Raw genomic sequence first — 23,078 nt, forward strand, 5'->3', positions numbered from 1 at the left:
AAAAATCTAAATCTGTGCAGCTTCATTTTATTGTTAGCAATTAGAGACACACCATAACTGAGCAGCACCTGGGGAAAGGGGCAATTAACTGAAATGGAAACTTTCCATGTAGGTAACTAGAGGCAATAAAAGGGTATATAAATGAAAGAAGGTGCTTTTCTTCTTCAAACTTACCTTTCCTCTGTGTGTGCAACTTTCAGGCTCAACCTGACCCTGCAAATGTTTAGGTATGTGCTTAACTCAAGGCACAAGTGCTACACGTCTTTCAAATATGAATCCCATTGAAAATTATTCCAACACATCCAATGACAACATCATCTTGTCCTTACCGCAGGCCCCTACTTCACGCTAAAGTTTCTGTGGAGACTGCCAGACATCCCATCCCAGCAGGCACCGGATCACAGGTAAAAAGCTATATGCATACAGCAAGATGGATATGATGGAGCCAGACTGGAACGGTGCCATTTGGCACAATGCTTAAGATAGGTACAGTACAGATATTGCTTGCCTGTATATATGCAAGGGAATGCCTTTTCTATGATTCTACCACCTCCTCCTTCCTGCATCTATGCAGCAACATGGTGTAAAACCCGATTTGAAAGGGTTGATTCTCTAAGAAGACAGCACGTCTACAAGGACCTGCAAAGCTGGGTGACCTTTCAAAACCTGCTGGGGAGTATCTTCCCCTCAGTTTCCACATTTTGGGAAATACTACTACTGTCTGTCTCAGAAAAGTACTTTGAGCTGTACTGAGGAGAGAGGAGCTCCCAGTACTAGCTCTCAGGCCTGTTGTCTTTCTTTGCAACAGAATAGGTAGGGTTTGGGCAGCTCTAGCACCACAAGTAAAATCCATGTTGATCAAAATTACTGTTAGCCTAATTTGCGTGCTAAACCGAGGAGTCTGGACCACGCAATCTCTTTCTCTGGTGATTCTGACACTGCATTTGGGAAAAACTGGACTGATAGTGAACAAAAGGGCGACGGTAGCAACACCGACGACCCTCCTTCATTCTGCACTTGCTGGAGATCAACTGGGACGCAAGAAAACGAGAAAAAAAAAGTTTACGAAGGGCAGAAGCCCTTCACAGTAGGGCAGAGGGACAAGTCCTAAGCGGTTTTAGGGAAGGGCTGAACAAGACTCGGAGCTCGAGCGCGCAAAGCAGCTCGCGGGGTCTGCGCGCCCATTTCGCGGGATCGGCCCCGCCTGCGGGTCACGGAACCCAACCGGGGGAGCCCCCGCCGCGGTAAGGGCTGCGGAGCCGCCTGTTTCCCGTCACCCGCCCCGCCCGGGCCCCGCCCCAGCGCCGCCTCCCGGGCACCGGGCACCGCTCGCCTCTCGCCCCTCGCGGCGAGGTGAGGCCGGACACCGGCAACCCGGCTCTCCCCCGACCGCACTGGGTGCGTACCCCTTTAAGCGCACCTCCCCCACTGGCTCCGCTCTTGCGCGCGCCCCCTCCCCGGGGTTGTGCAATCGGGTGGGGGGGGGGAAGGGGGGATGAGGTAACGGCGGCGGGGGCGCGCAGCCCCGCCCGGACCGGCGCCTTTAAGAGCCCTCCTCACGTGACCGCACCCTTACTCTCCCCCCGGCGAGGCGCTCTCTGCCCTCCCCGCACCTGTTGGTGGCGGAGGCAGGGCGAGCGAGGGGGTGGGCCCGCAGGGAGCCCCGCCCACCCGTCGGGTTCACCCTGCTCTTCCCTGCCACGCATGCGCGCGGAGCGGGAGGGACGATTCACGTATGCAAAATGGCGGCCGCGATGGATGTGGACACCCCCAGCGGCACTAACAGCGGCGCCGGCAAGAAGCGCTTCGAAGTGAAGAAAGTGAGGCCTACCGGCGCGCTCCTCCTGCTCTCAGAGGGACGGGGGGCGGGGCCAGCCTGCCGGTGGCGAGCGGGGCGGGGCGGGGCGAGGCGGGGGGGGAGGACAGGGCGACTTGCCGTTCCCCTCACGCAGCCGGGCGGCCGGTTCCGTACCGGTGCTGCGAGAGGGGATGGACGGGGCGGGACTGCAGGGAATCTTGGCGTGCGTCCGGGCCAATGGCTGAGGCGGGCCGCTGCACGTGGAGTGGGGGCTGACCAATCAGCGGGCGTGGCTGGTATGGGCCGCGCGGGCGGGAGGAGGGAGGCCTGAGAAGGGCTGCCCCTGTCAGGGGGCTTCGCCGCTCGCGTTGCCGACCCGCCGGGCCTCGGCTGCGCTCTCCCCTCCCCTCCCCTCCCCGACTGGGCTGCCTTACGCCGAGCCTCGGGGCAGCTCAGAGCGGGGAGTAGGCGTGGAGGACTGCCTCTGCTTCAGCCCCGGCCGCTCTGGCCCTGTCACCCGAGCTGCCCCGTGTCCTCCGTAACACGTTCCGCACAAATTTGCGTGGCCGGTTTTTTTTTCTTTCTTCTCCTTTAAATCAAGGCATAAGAACGCGTGTGTAGTCAGCGAATACTCTCCTATCACCCTGGTTTTATTTGCATCCCCAAAACAGCCATAGTACTGTCCAGCACCACCAGTTGGTCAGCTGTATCCTGGTAATAATCCAAATCTGTTGCACAAGAGGAAGTAGAGAGGCTGTGTGGGCTCGCATCAAGGTAGAATTTGAGGAAAAATGATCTCTGGGCTGGATATCAACAAGCATTTCCAAACAGTTATTCCTGCTCGAAGTGTGGTTTCCAGGTGTAGCTTATTTGAAATACAACTGTCATCAGTGATGATGGAAACCTGTATCTCTGTATAGGGCTGCAGGTCTATGCAGAAGGAGGTGTTTGGGTGACATGATTGCTTGTTCTTTGGAAATAGGGACGGATATAATAGCATGTGAGAGGAGCAGGAGGCAGCACCTTTTATGTGTCAGTGGCATTCCTCCTCCTGAACAAGGTACCAAGGTACAATTGTCGCATGTGTGGCTCAGTACAGGTCTGTGGGTCACAAGAGTAGCTTGTGTTGAGACAAGGGATTAAGTATCTCAGAGTATGGGAGAGATAAGGGCACTGGGAACTTTTATCCTAGCTGCCTTGAAGTGTGAATTAAGTCCCTGAGAGATGAGTACCTCAGCCAGACGACTGGCTAGGCTTGAAGGTAGAAGATAGGGAGAAAAAAATGAAATCACTACTGCCCCATTTCTGAAAGATCTAGTAGTATTGTCATGACTTTTTACATCAGTATTAATGAAAAATTGAAGTGCTTATCAAAATTGATACTGCCTGTTGATACTTGGCAATCTGCATTCCTTCTTCAGAATCCTAAACTGAGGGGGAAGCAATGAAGACATTAAGATGTAGATAGAATAGAGAATTACTGTAGTACAGGCAATACAATCATATACTGAAAAAAATGGAAGGAAACAAAATATCTAGATTACTTAAGTAGGAAATTAAGATTATCCCGGTTACCAATATGCTATTGGATTGCTTTGAATATTGAAGGCAAGCCCACCTATTTAATTAATTTACAAAAGACCTGATTATGGTTTTTTTGTAGGGAGGAAGAAAAAGGTGCTATGCTTTTCTGTATAGCTTGTCTTAAAGTCCTCATTCTGAATCAGTTTTCTAAAATCGTCATGGAATTTGTAGTTAACCCTTCCCCTGAAGTAACATGGGACAGAAATATTAATTATTTTGTTCTTCTTTTATAAATAAACAAAGTCTTTGAAAGGTTAATTTGGTAGGATGTTCAAATTTTTATGTTCAGCCTTGCTGATAGGTCATTGCTCAGTAACCTTTTTGCAGAGAAGATTGTTCAGGAGTTAGCAAAGGGTAGCATTAGAGAATATTTTAATTCTTGGCCCCAACTGCTCTGAGGGGGTGATTTCTAGAACTGCTGTGAATAATGTGGAAATTGCTCTTTACAAAACGGCAACTGGATTGGCCTTTCTGCAAGGCACTGTCCTTTCCATCAGAATTGAGGATGTGGGATAAGCTGCATCCTTGCCTCTGGATCTTGAATAGAAACGCAGATGTTTGCATTTGTTTCACAAAAAAGGGGACTATGGGAGTTACCTTGTTATTTCTGAAGTTGGAAGGAGACACTGGGTCTGGGAGGTATGTGAGAGGAATGTACCACTGCTTTCTAGTAAGCTTCTGATAAAGAATTACTCTGGATTTATAAGATTTTTTTTTTTTAGCTATCCCAACCCTTCCATTTAAAAAAAACACATGGGATCTTGAGGAATAACAAGGGTTTCTATGTGCTGTAAATTAAATCAAAACTATGTTTCTCTTTTTCTTTTTTTTCCCCCTCTCTCTAGTGGAATGCAGTAGCTCTGTGGGCATGGGACATTGTGGTTGATAACTGTGCCATTTGCAGAAACCATATTATGGATCTATGTAAGTAAATGGTGGGGAAGACAGTTGATGGTTTTGACTTGTACATGATGCACAGCTGAGGGTATAACTCAGCAAATGCAGCTTCCAGTTAGGAACTAAGTCTTTGCAGTGCAAATACTAAGCTCTGTTTTATGTAATGCTGAAGTCCTATAATCTATTTTTGTGACCTCTGTCACTATACTGCTTTTCCCTCACCTTTTTCTTATAAAGAGTAGAATCACTTGGTAACACATCTACAGACAAGATGATGTTGCGGAGTGTATTTGGGGTGCAACAAAGAAGAGAAGGAGTAATAATAAAGATGCAGGAGGAACTGAAATTATTCAGGGTTGACAGGTATTGCTCACAGAGAGAAGTATTAGATTTTACAGTTGGGGATGTTGCTATAGGTATCAACTTTTTGATGACACTCACTAGGGTGAAAAGTTGGAACACTTTCTGTGTCTGGCCCGGAAAGGCTTGGACCACTGACTTCATTTGATTCCTCACCTACAAAAACTACCTTGCATAAGTTAGTTAACGTTATAGTATGGGGAATTTTATAGCCACCTAGAGAGTTAATTGTTTGTTTACAAAGGAGAATAGTCAAACACTGAAATAAAAACCAAAATATTGCTAGTATTGGTTTGAGTTTTTGCTGTATAATCTAGATGGTTCAGTTAACAAATGTCCTTGCTCTGTAGGAAAATAATGGAATTAAGTGTACAAATTTCTGTTGTGAAATAGGTATACATGAAGTCACTGGTTTGAGTCCCATAAATGATTGGTAATGAGTACAATACCGTCTTCCCCCTGCCCCAAACTGACAAGATATTGTTGGCACCATAACTGTCCATCTTGTTTGAGTCATGAAGGACAGAAGACCTTTTACAATACCACAGACAGAAATTTGCCAGTACTACTAAAATGTGGAAACCCCCCCCAAAACAAGAGCAGGTACAGCTACAGTGTCTGTAAATGGCCTGTCATGATCCCATTGTGATAGTTTTGTTGCACTTTGTTTTTATACAGTAGCCCTTGGAACTACTGGTAATGGTAACTGACAGTCAGTAAGCCTATATGAAAATAAAACACTTCAGAAAAATGAGACCTTGAGTTTGTAGTAACAACTAGTGAGAGATGCACCTGAATTTACATCATGTTTAAATAAGTACAAAACTACTTTCAGAAGTTTGCTTTGGTTTGGTTTGTTGTTTTTTTTTTAATATAGAGAAAACACTGTATCACACAGAGCTAGAAATGAGTTAAACAAGCTTAATTCTTTGCTTTGGGACAGATTTGTTTGTATTTTGAGCCAGCTACTCCCTATCCATGCCTCAGTTTATTCGTGGTTATTAGAAATGGAGTGATAACACTAAAGACAAGCAAGTGAGAATAGGGACTATGAAATATGCTGAGGTCCTTTGATGTAAAGATTTCCTTTTTAAGTACCTCTAACCTGTACCATCTTGAAAGGTAGTTGAGGTGGACACTGGGCTACTACTTAGTGTCTCAGATTTATGATATATTAGAGAGGAAAGCATGTTGCTGACAGGCAAATGGAATTCTAAAGATTTGTTAGAACATAAGTTACATTTACATAATTTACAAATGTATAGAATAAATAGATAAAATCCTGTAATTCAAGGTAATTATTCATGGTAAGTGGGATATGTGGTAAGATAATGGATGCTGGTGTGTTTCATTCTATTAATCTGCCGCAAAAATTAATAGTGCCTCCCATAAGAGACCAAATACAGTCTCATATATTTGCTATTTTTTATAAATGACAAATAGGACATGTAAGGATGAAGAAGAGATGTGGAGGATCTGGAAGAAGAAGGGACAGATGTTATTTTCCAGTAGTGAATTTTGTATGTCAGTTCTTTTTAAGGAAAAAAAAATCCTAACAAAAAGGGGGTGGGGGGTGGGTGGGGGTGTTTGAGAGTGTATAAGTGGATTAGGAAAAACAGTGAAGGAAGAGGGCATAGGTAACTTTTTTATTTTTTGAGTTACTCAAGCATAACACGTTATTAGTTTGAGTGAGCAATGTTTTAAAAAGCCTGGACTGCAAATGACAGACTAAAATTGACAGTACACAGAGTAGAAGGGGTATCTAAATGGGTGTTCCCAGATCAGTGTTGACTCTGGATTTACTTACTTCCTTGTTACAGAGCACTAATGTTGTTAGACAACACTTTAAGTAGATTTTCAAACATAGGATGTGAAGTGATGGGAAACTGAGGAAAAATGAATAGAATGTGCAGGGAAGAACAACACAAGATTCAGTTTGATAAAATGGAGAATACAGATGTCTCCCTCTCCTAGGGATGAAGAGAAACCTTGAAAGGGAAAACATTAAAAGAGTGATAAGTAATGCCAGTCATGCTAATGGAAGACTGTTAACATCATAAAGTCAGGCATCCAAAAGCTAGGATATAACAATCTTAAGGTGTCATGCAGTTCTCATGTGTGTACATTATGACTTAGTAATAATATGGTCAAAGGATTCCCCCACCCTCCCAGTATGGTTTATATTCAGTGTACAGAAGGAATGAGTAAATTTGCAGTGTTTTGTTTTCTTTCTTCTCTAGAAAGACCCAGGTCCTATTTTGATTTCTTCAAAGGCTTGCTCTCTGGTCCTGTCATTGCAACATGGTAAATTGGGGAGTATTAACTAAACACTGTGTTTATTACAGTGGATTACCTTCTGGTCTGAAACATGGAATGTAGTATCTTAGTAAAGTAAACAGTATAATTTTGAGCTGTGTAAAATGTGCCATCAAAATACCATCCCCTTTCTTTGTTAGTAAGATGCAAAGTACCTCGTTTGATATTCCAGTTTCACAAAGATCGATGAGATAGAATCCAAAGAGAAATGTTATGATTGTTGAATGGTTTCGGATTTATGAGAAGAATAAAAGAACAGAATCAAGTATATATAGTTTGCTAAGTCCTAAGTAGGAGTGGAAGATGATAGCTGTGTACGTATATTTTGAGAATGTGATACTAACAGGAAGCACTGAGTGTCATACAGGGGGGTTATAGGTAGAAGATGTCATATGATGATATGATGGGGAAAGTTAGGGTAATTATTCAGTAAAATCTGCCAATAATTCCTGGAGAGAACTGCAAGGGGAAAATTCTGAAATTCCTCTGAAGTTTGAAAAACTAAATTGGAGAGCTCATTCTACATTTCGGGGGTATAGAATAGAATATTTCAGCTGGAAGGGACCTACAGTGATCATCTAGTCCCACTGCCTGACCACTTCAGAGCTGACCAAAAGCTAAAGCATGTTATTAAGGGCATTGTCCAAATGCCTCTTAAACACTGACAGGCTTGGGGCATCAACTACCTCTATAGGAAGCCTATTGCAGTGTTTGAGCACCCTCTTGGTAAAGAAATGCTTCCTAATGTCCAGTCTAAACCTCCCCTCGTGCGGCTTTGAACCATTCCCACACGTCCTGTCACTGGATACCAGGGAGAAGAGATGAGCACCTCCTTCTCCACTTCCCCTCCTCAGGAAGCTTTAGAGAGCAATGAGGTCACCCCTCAGACTCCTTTTCTCCAAACTAGACAAGCTGAAAGTCCTTAGCTGCTCCACAAAGGACAGTCATTCCTCATAGGACAAGTAACAAGTGTACTTCAAGTTTATTAGCCTGGTTATGTGTTTTTTCTGTCTCTGTTTTCTGAGTATGTGATGTGGTGTGTTAGCCAAGCTCTTCTTCCCAATAACTTGATCCCTTTATGACAAATTTAGAAGGCAACATGTGAAGAGAAGGGGGAATCCATACAGTGGTTACCCTTGCTCAAGTGGAAGCTGCTTTGAAGAGCTCCTATCTTCAAATTTACCAGTGCACTGGGGTGTTACTGTAGCTGCGAACAAGAGAGACATACTTTATTTCTGTTACCTGCCATTAGGGCCACTTAAATCTTGGGCTCCTTTTCTTCTTACGTAAATACACAGAAAATTTCTGCAATAGAAAACGTATGGGAAGAGGGATAGTTCTTAATAGATGCCAAGATTCAGAAGTTACCTTTATGTAATATGCATTTCTGTAACTGCCTGAGTTGAAACGCTTCCATTGCATCTTTCACAATTATTTACAGGTATTTCAGGTTTTAGCTGAATCTTTCTGCCCTCACCTACAGATACTCGGTCAAAAGCAAGGCAAAAGAAGAGCCATTCAGTATCTGCCAGTACCTGTTACAGTCTGACTCTTATAGCTTCTTTTGGGTCAGCAGCCGGTAAATAGCTTCTCTTTCTTTCAAGAGCCAGGATCATCAGCTTTCGCTCTCTGACGGAGAATGTTAATTTAATTTCTTTGTTGGTATATTGTTCTTTTTTGAAATGAGGCAGGTAGGAGACTAAAAAGTGCTTCAGCTTTTAGGAGACCCATTTTTGGCTGTCAAAGGTAGTAGTGCCAGCAGTAGTCTCCAGCCTGTTTGATGAGGGAGTTAAATCTGGGTGTGTTGGTGGAAGGGCCTTACATCACCACCAGAGAACTCCTCCTCAGCTATTTCTGCACAAGTTCATCTGTCCTCTTAAGCTTTTGCGACTGTTGTGTTTTAGACTGTGCTTACTCTTCAGCAAATGTTTGAGTAACACTAAAATGAATTTCAGTGCTGCTTTTCTTTCTTACTTAAACCACCTTTCTTCCCTCTCACTCCCAGTCAAAAGAGTCCTTTGAAGCAGGGAAAAAAAAACCTGTATTGTGTTCCAAAGCATACAGCTCACAGGTTAGGGCTGCTTGGAGGGGGGGGGGGTGTGGAACACAAAAAAGACAAAATGAAATTAAAATGGGCTAGATGGATGTCAGATATAATATGCCCAATATCCTGTTTCCAGCAGGGAAAGAGGAGAAGAAACGAGTATACTGTGTGCTGGAATATTTTCCTTGCTTTCAGCAGACACAGATTTCCTGAGTTAAAGTTTGCTTACCAGTTGACTTCTCTTCCTTCAAATGAATTTCCTCTCCATTTCCTACTACTCATCTTGTCACCATTTTCTGTTACCGTACAGACTCATGCCAAAGATATAAAAGTTAATACAGTATGCCCCGTGGTACTCAGCAAGATCATGGGTCTGTACTGCCATAACAGTAAAATTGTTGCAGCAATCTTGGGTGTCAAATTTTAAGCAAATGTCCAAAGTAACTGAAGCTCTTGAAGGTTCTTGAGCATCTTCCATTTTCTTAATCAGATTTTTAGTGCTGTATATGTTGAGGGCTTAAGGAATTAAGACATCAGATGTTTCAAGTGCACTGGATTTTGTTCTTCTCTGTAGGCAGGCCAGGGTTTGAGCTTTGGACTTCCTGCTGTGGTATATCATATCTTGATGTAAACCATAACACATCCATTCAAATTTTGTGTAACAGTTGTTGCTACTGAGTTTCTTTAGACCTTAGTCTTGTTTTGAGTAGCTCTTCGTGACCAACGTTAACTGATCTCTCACATCTCAGAAAAAATGGGCCTTTTATTTTGTTCATCTCCTCACCTGAGAGTGAAAAATGGAGTGAGGGATGAATAGGACAGAGCAAATAAAAATAATATTTTTCAGCCAAACCTGTGGGGTTTGAAAGTTTTTGAATCTTTAATTGGTGAATCAAATTCCTTTTCCTCTGAGCATATTTGGGCACATTAAAAGTGAACAGAGAATTGGAGCTCGTTCAGACTTTTTCATTGCCAGGAAAAAAAGATCTGCAAAACAAGCAAGCAACAAGCCCTTGTATCGTGTTCTAAGCTGATCTTCTATCAGCATGTCTTTTTAAACCACTTGGGTGTGACTTTTAAAGAAAGCATCCTTCTGCAGGAAGTAGAAGGTTGGTCTCATACGTTTGTGCTGCTGGCTGTGGAGAAGTTGAAAATATAATTTTTTTTTTTTTTTTTCTCCTGAAGTTTCTTCTTGAGCTGGAGCAGAACTTATTTTTTTTCAGGCACTAGAACAGACAACCAGGTTGCTGGGTTTATTTTCTCAGTGCTGTTCTCCCTTCTTTTCTCTCTCTCGTCTCCTTTGTCCATGTCATCTAACACAAAAAGTGGAACATAACCCAAACCCATAAATAGTATTTATCTATCTTTGGGATCATCCTAGGTACTCAGCTCTAAGGTGTAAAAAGTTAAAAAAATAAATTTTAAACTGTCTTCTCTATTGCGTTTTCTGTGGCTGTGCTTACCTGTCACAAGACTATAGAAGGCAGACCAGCAAACTCCAGCATTACACGAGCAAATTAATTTAAATATAACTGATAGTTCAAAATGTCTGAAAAGACAGTGAATTTATATTTAGAGAAACCTGTGTAAGAAATTTAGGTAAACTTTCTTTCACAGCTCTGCTACTGCAAATGATCATAAAAAACATTTATTAAAACACAGGAGAACAAATTAAAAATATTTACCCTTAAAATTTGGGAAGCAGATGTGTTACTGGTAGATGAGCTGTGTGCTCTTGCCTTCTGAGAACTTGGAATACTAAAAATGTAGAGAAAGGAGGGGAGCTGGATGAAGTGTATTTTTATCTGATAATTCTGGGAAAACAGTACACATTAAACCACCAGCTCTTGACACTTCCTTATGTAATAAATGCAACAAAACAAAGAGCTGTTCTCTCCCCAGCCCTTGCTATTATGAAGAAATCTACCAGTTGGTGTTGCATGTATGTCTTCTACTCCTGCATATATGTGTTCAATCTTTGTTTTCACAGGCATAGAATGTCAAGCAAACCAAGCATCAGCTACCTCTGAAGAGTGCACAGTTGCATGGGGCGTCTGCAATGTAAGAAAAACTCTTTTATTGCTGAGCTCATGTGTGATGATGCTATCTCCTTTTTTTCATGACTAACAAAACAAATTCTAGAAAATGTTTCAGATAACCCACCAGAAAAAAGAATTTTGAAGAAAAATAAGAAAGAGTGAAAGTTGGAGAGGTGTGACAGGGAAGATACAGAAGAGAAGGGGGGAAGATAGGCCTTTACCCATATTTTTTCGAAGCACGATAGATATTTATTTTTGGGCAGCATCTTCCTGATCAAGGTTCTGCCTAGTAGCTAAGCTTTTTTTTTTTCTTTTCTTTCCTGGTAGTAGGATTACTTGGATGTCAGCCTGCTTGATTTGTCTTTGTACAGGCTGATTCAAGAAGTTAATATGGGGTAACTAGGTGATTCGCTTCCCCTTTTGGAGGACAATCAAATTGGTTCTAGTGTATAATCTCTCACCCTTCAGTTTGTTGCCATCTGCACGTCTTCATACATGGCCTCACTAGCATGAGAACTCAAACTTGCATACCTCTTAGCTAGCCCGGGCCTGAAGTTGGAAGATAAAATTTTCCATAATGGAGTAACTACCTGTTCCTCAGTCCCATCCTCACTATGCTGTGAGATCAAGTTACAGCGTGATAATGCTGGAACGGGATTATAAATGTTGCAATTCTGTTTATAGAAGACAAGAGTAAGTTTTTTAACCATGTCAGAATATTCTAGTGTCAAAATTATGGTTTTGTGTGCGAGAGTTACCACAAGTGGAACCTTGTTTTTAAGTAGCTGTATGGGGTATGGAAAAGGCTGTCCTTATTAAACACATAATAGAGATTTTTTTTTTTTCCTTTCTAATTTTGCCAGTTCCTTTTTATTCAGGGTTTGGTTTGTCCAGAAGACTGGCAGAAATGCATACATACTGGTTCAGCATGCATACATACATATCATCAATGCTACTCGCTGTGAAATCCTCTTTCTTGTCTTTCTGATTATACTTCTTATCAGCATCTCCTCTGCCAGTTTTAGCAGCTGCTAAACTCTGTGTTCTCTCCTTCACCAGAAGTCAGTTGCTTGGCACTGCATGCACTGTGGAACAGGCTCTCTGCTGCCGTTTTACTGATGTTCCCTTCCTGTCTGAAAATGTGGATCAGTTCCTTGGTGTTTACCAGTGAGCTGGCTGAGAAGTCCTCCCCACCTTTGTCTGCAAACACTTGCTACTCTTTTCTCACCATGATGCTTTCAGTGGTAGTTTTCACATTGAGATATATTCGTGTGTTCTGAAATGATGTGATCTGAACTTTCTCTTCCAGCATGCTTTCCACTTCCACTGCATCTCCCGCTGGCTCAAAACTCGCCAAGTATGTCCACTGGACAACAGGGAATGGGAGTTCCAAAAGTAGGTATCCTGCACAGATTTCAAGATGAAAGATCCAGTTGTCCTTCTGTCAATAGAAACGATCAATGTCAGATATGTGGGTTCTCTCTCTCATTTGTGGGTCTGACGGCATAGTTGCTGTTGGGAAAGGTTTCTTCTCCGCCTTGCTGTATAGGGACCTTTCCTTAGTCACCTGGTGTTAAATGAGCTCTGAAGGAAGCCTGAAGAGCTGTAGGGTAAGTGGGAGTTGCTAAAAAGTATCGATTCCTATTGACATTCTCTTGGAAGAATGGAGGGCAGAAGAGAAATGGAATTCACTGAAAGTGGAGCCTCAGGTGAATACTATACTGGGACATGAGCAATTTGGGTTTAGAAAATGACCTGAATTTAGCCACTTGTGTTCCAAAGCATTTCTGCTGATGTGCCAGATGTCTCATTAGGTCCCCCTGTATCTTGGTGATTTGTTTTATAATTCTCATAGGCTTGGAGATTAATACAGCTCATTTCCTAGCATCTGGAAATCAAATATCCATGTAGCTAATGCTACAGCATTGGCCCATTTATTAATAATTTCTATATTCTTTGTTTTGTGTTTTTCAAAGGTCTGTTGTTAGAATACTAATAGGAGGTCCATGGATGGGGTTTTGAGGGGTAATTGTACATTGAGAGTAGTTAGGAAGTTTGCCTGTCACTTGCTTTTTGCTGCACCATTTATCCATTAATCTTTTCTTAGCTGTGGGTTTTCCCTCTCCCCACCGCATTTAGAATTAATGTTGTTGTTTTCTTTTAACCAGAGACCAGATTAAAACAAAGCAAAACAGATACTATAACTCTTCAGGATTGTCTCTGGGATCTGGTTCACAATCAGTTGTGCACATCATCATCGTCAGGACAACTTGAGCACCATAGTTTTGATATTAAGATGTTTTAATGAACACTTAATGAAAACTGAGCCCGTGTTGCTTGGCTAGTGACTCAATATTGTATGGGCAGCGTGATGAGAAATGGAGACGTGAATGAGTATCTTCTTGTGGGTGCTCAGTAACATGCGTGGGCCTAGGACAGGCTTTGGCCTTGTTTTCACCCAGGGTATATTTGAAGTGGGGTTCCAGGTGAAAGATGATGATACTGAGGATCTCTTGCATATGATATTGTGGATTGCTCAGTCTCTCTTTTAACTAGTATCTGGATAGACTTTTGGAGGAAGTGAAATGTGGAGAACTTCCTAAGGTTTCCATACCACAGCAATTCACCTTCACCTGGTTTACGTGTTAATTACATCATGGTAGAATGAGAATAATAAATCTGCCCAAATCAGAACTAGTATGAAACATATTCTTTTAAAAAGCATTAACATATTGTATATTTGCAGGTATGGACACTAGACAGATGGAGACCACGCTTCTTGTTATGTCAGCAGCCTGTTTGTGCCACTGTGGTTTTGTTTTAATAACTTGAAAAATCAGTAATGTATACGAGCCTTCTTTAATCTTAACTTCTCCCTATTGTGTACCATTGAATAAAACCTTGCTGTAGCTTCCTTTTGAAGTTTTTTGTCTTGTGTTCAGGAGTGGGAAGTCAGTGAATGAGGGAGGAGAATTAGCTGGAGACTGGGGACTTAACCTAGGCAACCCTTAAGCTGGGAAGCTCTTCTTGTTATGGCTGGGTTTTGACTGTGGGTTTGGTCTTACTCCCACGCACTTGGGAACCACACCTCTGGCTCACTGAGGTCGGTGCTAAGCTCTGTTGTGTAGTGCAATGGGTGCAGGACTTGCCCTGGCTAAGTGTAATTTATGCAAATAACACTTCATGTGGACATGCTTTATTGCAGCTGAGTTGAAATGATGATCTATACAATTAGGGGTTGTGTCATTACTAGAAACGACCCTCTCTTGCTTCTGCTCTTGCATTTGACTATACCAGCTCCCCTGCAGAGGGGTATTTCACTAACTGTTCCCCGTTCCATCTGTTTAGTTTGGGGGACATTACCTGAATGTTAAGTTTTTATCATTGCTCATAAAGTACTTTCATGTGTCAGGTGAAAGTAAACTCAGGAGATTCACGTGCTAGATTGGCTGGAAAGCTAAAAATAATCAGTGTATGAACAAACTAATTCTTGGTTGGGTTTCTACTGGTATTTTCCCAGTTCAAGCCAAGCTCTAGTTCTTACTGGCCAAAAATCGCCATTCTGAAAACTACATAATGTTTTGTTCGGTATCTCCTGTGCCAAATGGCTGGTTATCCTCCTCACTGCACCAAATTTTAGCCCCTATGTTGACAGCCTCAGCAGATGCCGGGAACTCAAATAAGGTCAAAGAAATTCCTGCTACAAGAGGCTGCGTCCCTTCATCTCAGCAGTGACAGATACAGTATATTTCTTTCATTGGTTTTTCGTGATGCCACCTTTGGGTCAACACTTTTTTGCTAGTTAATGCAGATGGGAAATTTGATAGCTGGTTTTAAACATTAGTGTGCTATAGCGATAGGGAATAAAGATGGTCATTGACAGAACCAAAACTTGAAGGTTTTTGAGTAATTGCTGGGGCTTACTTTAATCTGCAGTAAGCAAATGTCAGGATTATTTTATCAGCTGGTGTCAGTGCTCTGAAGTGATACGGTTTGCTGTTTTCAGCCCTGAAGAAGAAAAAAGGAACAACTAGAATCCAGAGAGTTTATATCTGGACAGTTTATTGACCAGGTTTAGCTGGTAGAAATCGCATCTGGAATTTGCAAGGTGGTTTTGGTGATGGGGGCAGGAATGGGTGGGAACAGGACACAAGGACGGGTGAGGGAAAGCTGATCTTCTCAACAGTGGTAAAAGCATTCATCCAGGCAGCGGGGTATCCAGGTTAAATGCCATTCTCTGGGATTTGAACTCGCATTTGAATGTCCTGTCCAGCTGAGTAAAATGTCAGATGTCCCTGTTTATGATAGTCCATTTTGTGTACAGTGTTTGACTTTTCAGAACCTGGAATCCAGATGCTCACTGATGGGGAAAATTATTTCCTTGAGAACTTTGTTTTGGGTCCAGCTACATCATTCCAATTCTCCCTTCAGTCTGTGCATATTGCCCTGAGCATATGTGTTTGGATGGGGACAGACAGATCAGTGTAGGCATTTCCCTCTCCTTCATGGCTTTGTGTGCATTTGCTTGAGGCTGTGCCTCAATGAAGAGAGTTTCTTTTTGTATTTTTTATTGCTTTTGTGTTTTTTTTTTTTAATGGATCCCTCCAAATGGCAGGCTACAGGTGCTCTACCCCCACACTCTTTGAACCTCTCTTCTGGTGCAGTGTGTAAAGCTGTAACTTAAATTTGATTTCAGATTTTATTTCAGATGGGAAAATATGGACTGTAAAGCAGCAAATGCTTACAGACCTGGGAAAGAAAATCCTTTTTCAGCTGCTGCCCATTGAAACAGCTCTCCTGCTGTTCCCCTACTGCAAAGGGCCCGAGCTCTGTGACGACCCACAGCGGCTCCAGCACAGGGCTGCTGGCAGCCCTGCTTCTGTAGCACGGGTTAAGGGTTGTGTCTGAGGGGGAGAAAGAAAAGCTTCAGCAAGTGACTGAAGAGAATCTCCACAGCGCAGGCAGAGTCAAGTGAAGGTACGAAGGATGTATTTTATCCAAAGGCACAGAGCCCCATTTTTCCTGGGGCATGGTTGCTCGCTCAGGCTGACATCACTCAGTCCTGGCTTTTATGGTTTGGCCTCCATCTCCACTGGATGTGGTGGGAGGGGGAAAGCCTGTTCCTCCCCACCGCCTTTTTCTGTTTTCCTGAAGCAACAATCATTTTCGACTATAGCTTCCCCTTCTTGCAAAACACAGGCAGCTTTTTGGAGTGGAAGGAGGAGTTGGATGCATTTCTAAGCATTCCAGGGGGAAGGTGGTGTGTAGGGGAGAAGCAATGACCATGTCAGTGCTGTTTGCTCATCCTATAAGTGGAGGATGCATCTGAGCTGTGGATCCAAAAATACAGTCAGGAGGACGTGACGGTTAAAACTGCAGAGTAGTGTATCCTGCAGCTGCCTGGCTTAGAGGAAAACAAATCATTGGTAGACCTGCTGCAGACCAGAAGGCAATTCTGACATTTCTGATGCTTTCCACAAGTTTGTCAGCCGAGGCGAGCTGCATTGCTGAGCAGGCCCTAGCGGAGAGCAGGCCAAAATGACCAGACAGCAGCTTCCTTCTCTTCCTTTTGGAAGGGAGGCAATGAGCTCCAGGTGCTGGGTGGCATCGGCTGTATCTCGTGCACCAAATGCCTTGCCGCTCTTGCATTGAAGTACCAGAATTGGGATGATGTGGTGCCGAGATGGCATGTTGGGCTGTGCAGAAGTAGGAGGGGACGGACAGCAACCAAACTGAGCAGCAGTTTGAGGCGGAAACTCAGGGTGTCGAGTTTCCCCCTCAAAATCACCTTACAGGCCTGTTAAAATAACAGCAGGCCATCAGGAGTCTGCTGGTTGAAAAGTATCTGTTGTCTGAGAGGAATGGCTGAAGCCTCAACCAGTTTGCCAGGCTTGTAGCAACACACCGTGGAGTGAACTTCACAGTTGTGTCCCCCGCCTCAGTTGGATGGGGAAGGAATATCTGCGGAGATGCAGATGTTTGGATTGGGATGAGGAAGCTTTGTAACTGCTCTGTGCTGCCTCGTGCCCATACCCCTCATGGGGGAGCCCTGGGAGCTGCTCCCACTACTGTGCAGTCAGGCACAATGGTGAAGCCCACTCACACAGGTGAAAATACACCTTCAAGAGGGGAGGCAGGAGTAGCAATCTGCATCTGTGTGTAGGCAAGCAAAGACACCGGCATCCATCAGTCCTCTCCCACTAGCTCCTTGTGAAGAAGCTAATGGCATCCCCAAGTAGTCTGGGGCCACAGAATGCTCAGTAAAGCTGATGTGAAGATGACCCAGACAGCATTGGTGGTGTGAGAGCCAGTGCAGGCAAGACTGAGCTTCCATGGCAGGGAGACCTGCACTGTTTCTGGAAAACTCCCTCCTCCAAAGGTATCAGGGCAGAGTATGGCAACACCACCACTTCCCTGATGGACACCACTGTGGGTGTCATTCCTGCAGCTAGAAAGGAGCAGGGGAGAAGACTGCTCGGGAAGATAACGTGAAGAAGAGATGGACAGAGGCAGACCAAGATCAAGTTGCTGCCTGTGCTTGCCCAGGACACCGCTCCCATCAGGAGGCACGTGAGGAGACATCCCAGCGAGTGTGGGCTACCAGTGCAGGTGTTGGCAGAGAGCACAAGCTCTTCCTTTCAGCAGTGCAGGAATGCTCCCACATTGTTCTTGGGCAGCAGGAACATGGTGCCATCATGGGACAGCAGAGAGGGGATTGCAAGGTGCAGAGCTGATGCCTATGAGCAGTGCTTGGCCAGCCCACTGCCAGTCCTTCCCCTGGCCTGCCATGAACTCCTGTGCTTCTGCCCTGTGGCAGCTGCTTTGCCACCCAGTGAAGGGGTGGGCCCCTCAGTGGTGAACGATGAGGCTCTGGGTGAGCTCAGTGGGCACTGGCACCCCACGCTGCTCACCCCAGCCCAGATGAAAGCCACCACTGCCCACAGACCCCCAGGCCACGGCTAGAGAGCAGACCAGAGGAGGCGACTCTGCTGAAGCTATTTTCCTACTGCAGGTTCCCCAGGGGGCTGAAGGGGAGGAGGATGTGGGCAGAGAAGCATTCCTTGTCTCCCTGCCTTGCTCACCCTCTGTTTTCCTCCCCACAAAACCTGTGGGAAGAGCAAGCTCTTCTTGCCTGCTTTTGATTTTCCCCACCAGCTTGCTCTGCTGTTATTGATGCCGGCTTTAATGTGCTGTGAGGAAACATGCCATCCCCCACCATGTGCACTATATGTTGCTTTGTTTTCTTCCCCAATGCAGCAGGTTTTGCAGCAAGCCTGTTATTGCTCACCACGGGGTGCCTCGGGCACATGGAGGGCTTCCACGTGCCATTCATCCCTACTGCCACCACCTCCCTGTTCCCCGCTGCTCGCTTTAGTCTGCACTCTGTTCTCCTCTTCCACTTCCCACCTCTCTGATGCAGTTCCCATGGAGATCCTGAGGCATCAACGGTGTGTTCCTCCCTCTGCAGCCTGGGAAGGGGGTTGGTGGGATGATTTTTGGTTCACCTGGGCTAAAGTTGCATCCAATCCCAGAAGTCAATCGACAAGTTGCTGGAAGGTCTGCTTTGTCTCTCTGTCACTGAACTCCTTTGCAACAGTAGGTCATTGGCCTGTTGTCTCACTTTTTTTTAGCTGTTTTCCAGCCTCTCCCAATTGGACCCAGAAGGGAGTGCTGCCCAAAGCTCAGGCCCGTGATGGAGCAGCTCACTGGGCCTTCCTACTGTGCCATTGCCAGCAACAGTCCTGGCTGCAAAAGAAAAAAAAGCAGCATTTGAGTTTGCAGTTTAAAAGTCTGTTGAAAATTAGCACCAACTGATTCTGGAAAGGCCAGATCGGGTTGTGGGGACACACCATTGCCTGCCACCTTGCTGAATATACCTGCTCCACTGCAGCAGCCTGACATTTCTTTCCACATGACTGCGAACATGGCTCAGTCACCTGATTTCTTGGTCCTTGCATGAAAAGTGAGTCATGGCTTTATTGCTCCAGCACATAAGCCAGGAGCAGGGCACTGCAGTTGCCTCTGGAAAGGCACCAGAGGTACCAGCATGGTAGGTATCAAAACTCAGGATGGGATTGCAAAGCAGTATGACCCTGGAGCATCAGGATTTTCTGTCCGTGGAGCATCAGGTAGGTATTTTCAGTTGATCTGCTGGCACGGGCAGATGATCCTAGGTGGCAGCACACTGGCAGTGCCTCTGAGAACATGTCCTCTTCTTCTGGTTGTGCTGTTTTTCCTTGGTACTCTCACCTCTTCGTCTTCCTGTGCTGGGTCTCAAATGGATGCTTATGTGCTGGGGAAGGGGATTAAAGGAGGTTTTCTTCTCTAGAGATGCAGCCTGCTTAGTGTCCTTTTCATCCCGCTTCCTCTTCCATGTCCTAGAAGACATCATCTACAAGCAAATCAAAAGCGGCATTAGTCTCTCATCCGCCTGCTGAGAGAGGTGGCATGCTGTTGGAGCAGTCTCTTCATCCTGATCATATCAGACGCATTATAATGATTAATTCTAACTTTTTAGACATGAAACATTATGATTTTTAATTAAAATAATAGACTTAGATGCTTTTGTACTTCTTCCCGCCCCCCCAAATGTCAGTATTGTGTTTTTTTTGAAGGGCCTGTGTTTGCCAAAATTCATCCCAGAACTGCAGCCTTCACTGTAAAACGCTCAGTTTTGTACGGTTTCGGTGTGTAAGTCATTATGCTTGTCACAAAACCCTTTCACTCGTGTTTGGTTTTGGGGTGAGAGCTGGCTCCAGGTACCAAGGCTCCTACATACCGAGGCTCCACACAGAGCGAGTGGCATATATCTCCCTGCTCAGCTAAGCAGAGGCTGAGCAGTTAAAATAGTCATAATCACTGATCTCCAAACTATTCAGAGATGAAAGCCTATGAAGAAGGGCAACAGCTCTGTGAGGGTTGTCACTGAGCCTCTGGTTACTCCAGAAACCTTCCAACAAGACAAACCATTCCCTAAACAGGCTGGTGTGAGGAACAACCCAGACTTGTATTCCCAAGCAGATATTTCGGATGTCACTCGGTGCCACTGTGTATTGTTCTTGTGGGGCAGTGAGATGGCAAAGAGGTGTTGCTCCCAGGTAGGAGGCAGAATGAGATACCCATCCTTTTTTTGGCATTTTAAGATGGATTTCGTTTTATCCATGTGGGACCTTCTTGAGAGGGATGAGGTAAATGTGAATCCCAATGGGTCTACCAGACACCACTTCCAGGAGGGTAAAACTCAGAAAGGCCTGTGCTGCATTTCCTTCAGGAGGTTTCTACCTATTTCCCAGACCTTGTCCCCATCCCCACTGGCATCACCCACGAACATCAGCCTGTTTTCAGACAGTCACCAGCTATTGATAAAGCCGAACAAATGTCTCTTTTTTTTTTTTTTGGTCCAGATGCTACTCACATTTAAAACCTGAGACTGGCACCCAGAAATGCTCCTTCTGGTGATGGAGAAATGGAGCCCATCCTTATTCCATTCCCATACTACATACAACATCTCTCTCAAAAATTGCTGTTACTGTTTTGGCCACCATGGTGCTCATGCAACATTTCTGTCCTTGGTTTCGACTGTCTCCACCACCTCACCACAGCTTGTCCTGCTTACAGCTGGAGACCTCCAAGGGGGAGGATGGGATCCATGAGAGAGGGACACAGTAAATCCTCAAAAACATAGGCAGCTGCAGCATTTGTGCTGAAAATCGATGTTAAGAGCCCCAGCCATTGCTCATTTTGCAGCTGTTCCCTCAGCCCAGTGCTGTAGGTTGTGCTGGCAGAATGGAGCTATGGGTGATGATGGTGGCCTCTTTTATACCTGGGCTTGTGGCCACTGTTGCTGAACCATCTACTGAAGCACAAAAAGCAGCTCCTGGAAGATGAAGCAGCCTCATTTCCCTTCTCCTTTCCCACCTGTCTCTTCTGGGGTCAGTACACCATTTTTGGCTTATTCCCTTGGGCTCTTTGTCAAGCTTTTGGAGTTGTCTATAAATATATTATCTTCATTAGCATTTAGTCAGCATGATACAGGGTCATATCTGAGCAGCAGCCCATGAAGATGCCATGCTTCAGATGGGAGGCACCTGTGGTCAATTGTATCTGCTGGGGTGGCACATGGTCTCCAGAGCTTTGCACAGAGAGCAGATGTTTCTGGGAGGATGATGGTGACCTCAACCTAGCTCCCTTCTGCTGCCCTTAAATCACATCAGAGTATATCAAAGCCCTGAACTGTCAGTGCTACCTAGACATAAATACTGTAATTATCCTAAGTAAAACAAACAGTTTATCACACTTCCTGTGTTGAACCTTTTTATTACAGGCTTTTTTTCATCACAGATTTCATTTGCCATAGACTTTACGTGACCCTGGATTATAAATCTCTGGCTTTCAAACACTACCTGACATCATGAGCTGCTGCAGCACCTAATTGGCAGATGCTTAGAGACTTATTTTGCTGAAGAGAAGGCTTTTTTCCTGTCTGCCCTGAAATTTGCTAGTCCCTTTCAAAAAAGTGTGCCCATGCAATGAGTGACGCTGGAGCCATACCACGGTCCTATGGGATCCAAGCATGGATGCAACCCTACACAGTGAAAGAAACAAGCCTGTGTCAAGGAGCGCATGGGGTGGTGGATGTAGGGAGAGGAAAGGGCTCAAGCCTTCCTCATCCCCAGCAAAGCAGAAGGCGGCAGCATCACACGGTGAACACAAAGATAATCTCTTCAGCCCACCATCCCCACCAGCGACTGCCATCATGGATGCATCCACATTAGGCAAGGCTGCTGATGGTGGCTGCAAAGTAGGCACTTCAGAGAGGAGCCTGCACAAAGCTGTGCTAGCATAAAAAGTTATTTATAACACAGTCAGAGCTTTCTAATGATCATATCAGGCTGCAGAGTTCAAGTCATGTGAAATAATCTTTTTTTTTCTCCTATCAGAACAGACAGCGCTGAGCAAAATTACTCCAGTAATGGGGAAGTACTCAGCAAAGCCCAGTGCTGTGTTTTCCACTGCCCACCTCCTTGCAGCAAAAGCCAGCAGACAGTCTGCACAGGCATTTCACCATGAGTTACAAGTGGCAGATTAAAAAAACAAAAGGGGCTGTACTTCAAACACAGGAAAAAAATGAGCCTTTTCTTACACGTGTCTTTGCAAGGCATTAGGAAACAAGCAACATTATTGCTTTTGTCCCAGCAGAGCCCAGCGCAGCAGGTTCATCTCAGATGTTGTTCCTGCCTTTGACTCTCAGCCTGTTTGGTGCCTTTCCACCAGCTCCACGCCTCCTGAAGGTGATTCAGAAAATGAAACGTGACAAAACAAAACTCATTTTAATAGCTTGTCTTGGCCAAGGCCAACTAGAAATATAGCTGTGTTATTATCACGAGCTGGAACGCAAAGCTATTTACTTCATTAGCAGGAATGACAACAAAATAGCAGCCCATGGTTTTGGCAAGGGTAGAGCCAGAAATAAAATATTGCATACAAAATAGAAAAAGACCTGGAATAAACTCCTTATTATGGATCTAATATAATTTTTCATGGACAAAGTAGGCTCAGAAAGCTCCAACAGCTTGTGAGGCTCCTTGAAAAGCTGGATTTTACCCAACATCTGACTGCAAACCTCTGATATCCTGAGGAGGTGCCTTCAGATGAGGGCCGGGGGCTGAACACTGGCACTTCACTGACAAGTGAATGTTTAAAGGCTGGAGACTGAAGAAGGAGCTAAAACTACTACATTTTGGACTGACTACAGTTCTGGAACCAGGAATGGCATCAAATTCATGTTTCCATTCCCAGCCATTGAAAAAGCAGAGCTGAAGAGCTGCAGGTGGAGTAAAGTAAGAGTAGGCTGAATTCCTTATCATGGGACTAACATAACCAGTTTTGTTTTGTTTTGTTTTGTTTTGTTTTGTTTTGTTTTGTTAAAAAGCTCTCCATACAATTTTGAGAAGTCTTTTCACTGATTATGGGTAACTTCTTTCGAGGAGGAGACTTCATTCCCCAGCCGGACCTGGAGCAGCTCCCCACAGCAACATGG

The 23,078-nt window shown here is 44.5% G+C and overlaps 1 protein-coding gene across 1 annotated transcript; it reads left to right on the plus strand.

The window, feature by feature from the left end:
* The first annotated feature begins 1,338 nt into the window (after positions 1 to 1,338).
* Positions 1,339 to 13,952, plus strand: RBX1 (ring-box 1). The gene is made up of 5 exons (XM_075078042.1): positions 1,339 to 1,820; positions 4,228 to 4,306; positions 10,990 to 11,060; positions 12,348 to 12,433; positions 13,785 to 13,952. The coding sequence occupies exons 1-5, from the start codon at positions 1,743 to 1,745 to the stop codon at positions 13,795 to 13,797; spliced, it is 327 nt and encodes a 108-aa protein (XP_074934143.1). The 5' UTR covers positions 1,339 to 1,742; the 3' UTR covers positions 13,798 to 13,952.
* Positions 13,953 to 23,078: the final 9,126 nt, after the last annotated feature.

The sequence above is a fragment of the Phalacrocorax aristotelis genome, chromosome 1 (assembly GCF_949628215.1).
Source record: "Phalacrocorax aristotelis chromosome 1, bGulAri2.1, whole genome shotgun sequence".
Lineage (NCBI taxonomy): Eukaryota > Metazoa > Chordata > Aves > Suliformes > Phalacrocoracidae > Phalacrocorax > Phalacrocorax aristotelis.

Excerpts from the sequence above, each read along its gene's own strand:
- RBX1 (XM_075078042.1), top strand. The coding sequence starts at position 1,743 with ATGGCGGCCGCGATGGATGTGGACACCCCCAGCGGCACTAACAGCGGC. Across the intron at positions 1,821-4,227 it reads AGCGCTTCGAAGTGAAGAAA|TGGAATGCAGTAGCTCTGTG; the intron begins GTGAGGCCTACC and ends CCCTCTCTCTAG. Across the intron at positions 11,061-12,347 it reads TTGCATGGGGCGTCTGCAAT|CATGCTTTCCACTTCCACTG; the intron begins GTAAGAAAAACT and ends TTTCTCTTCCAG.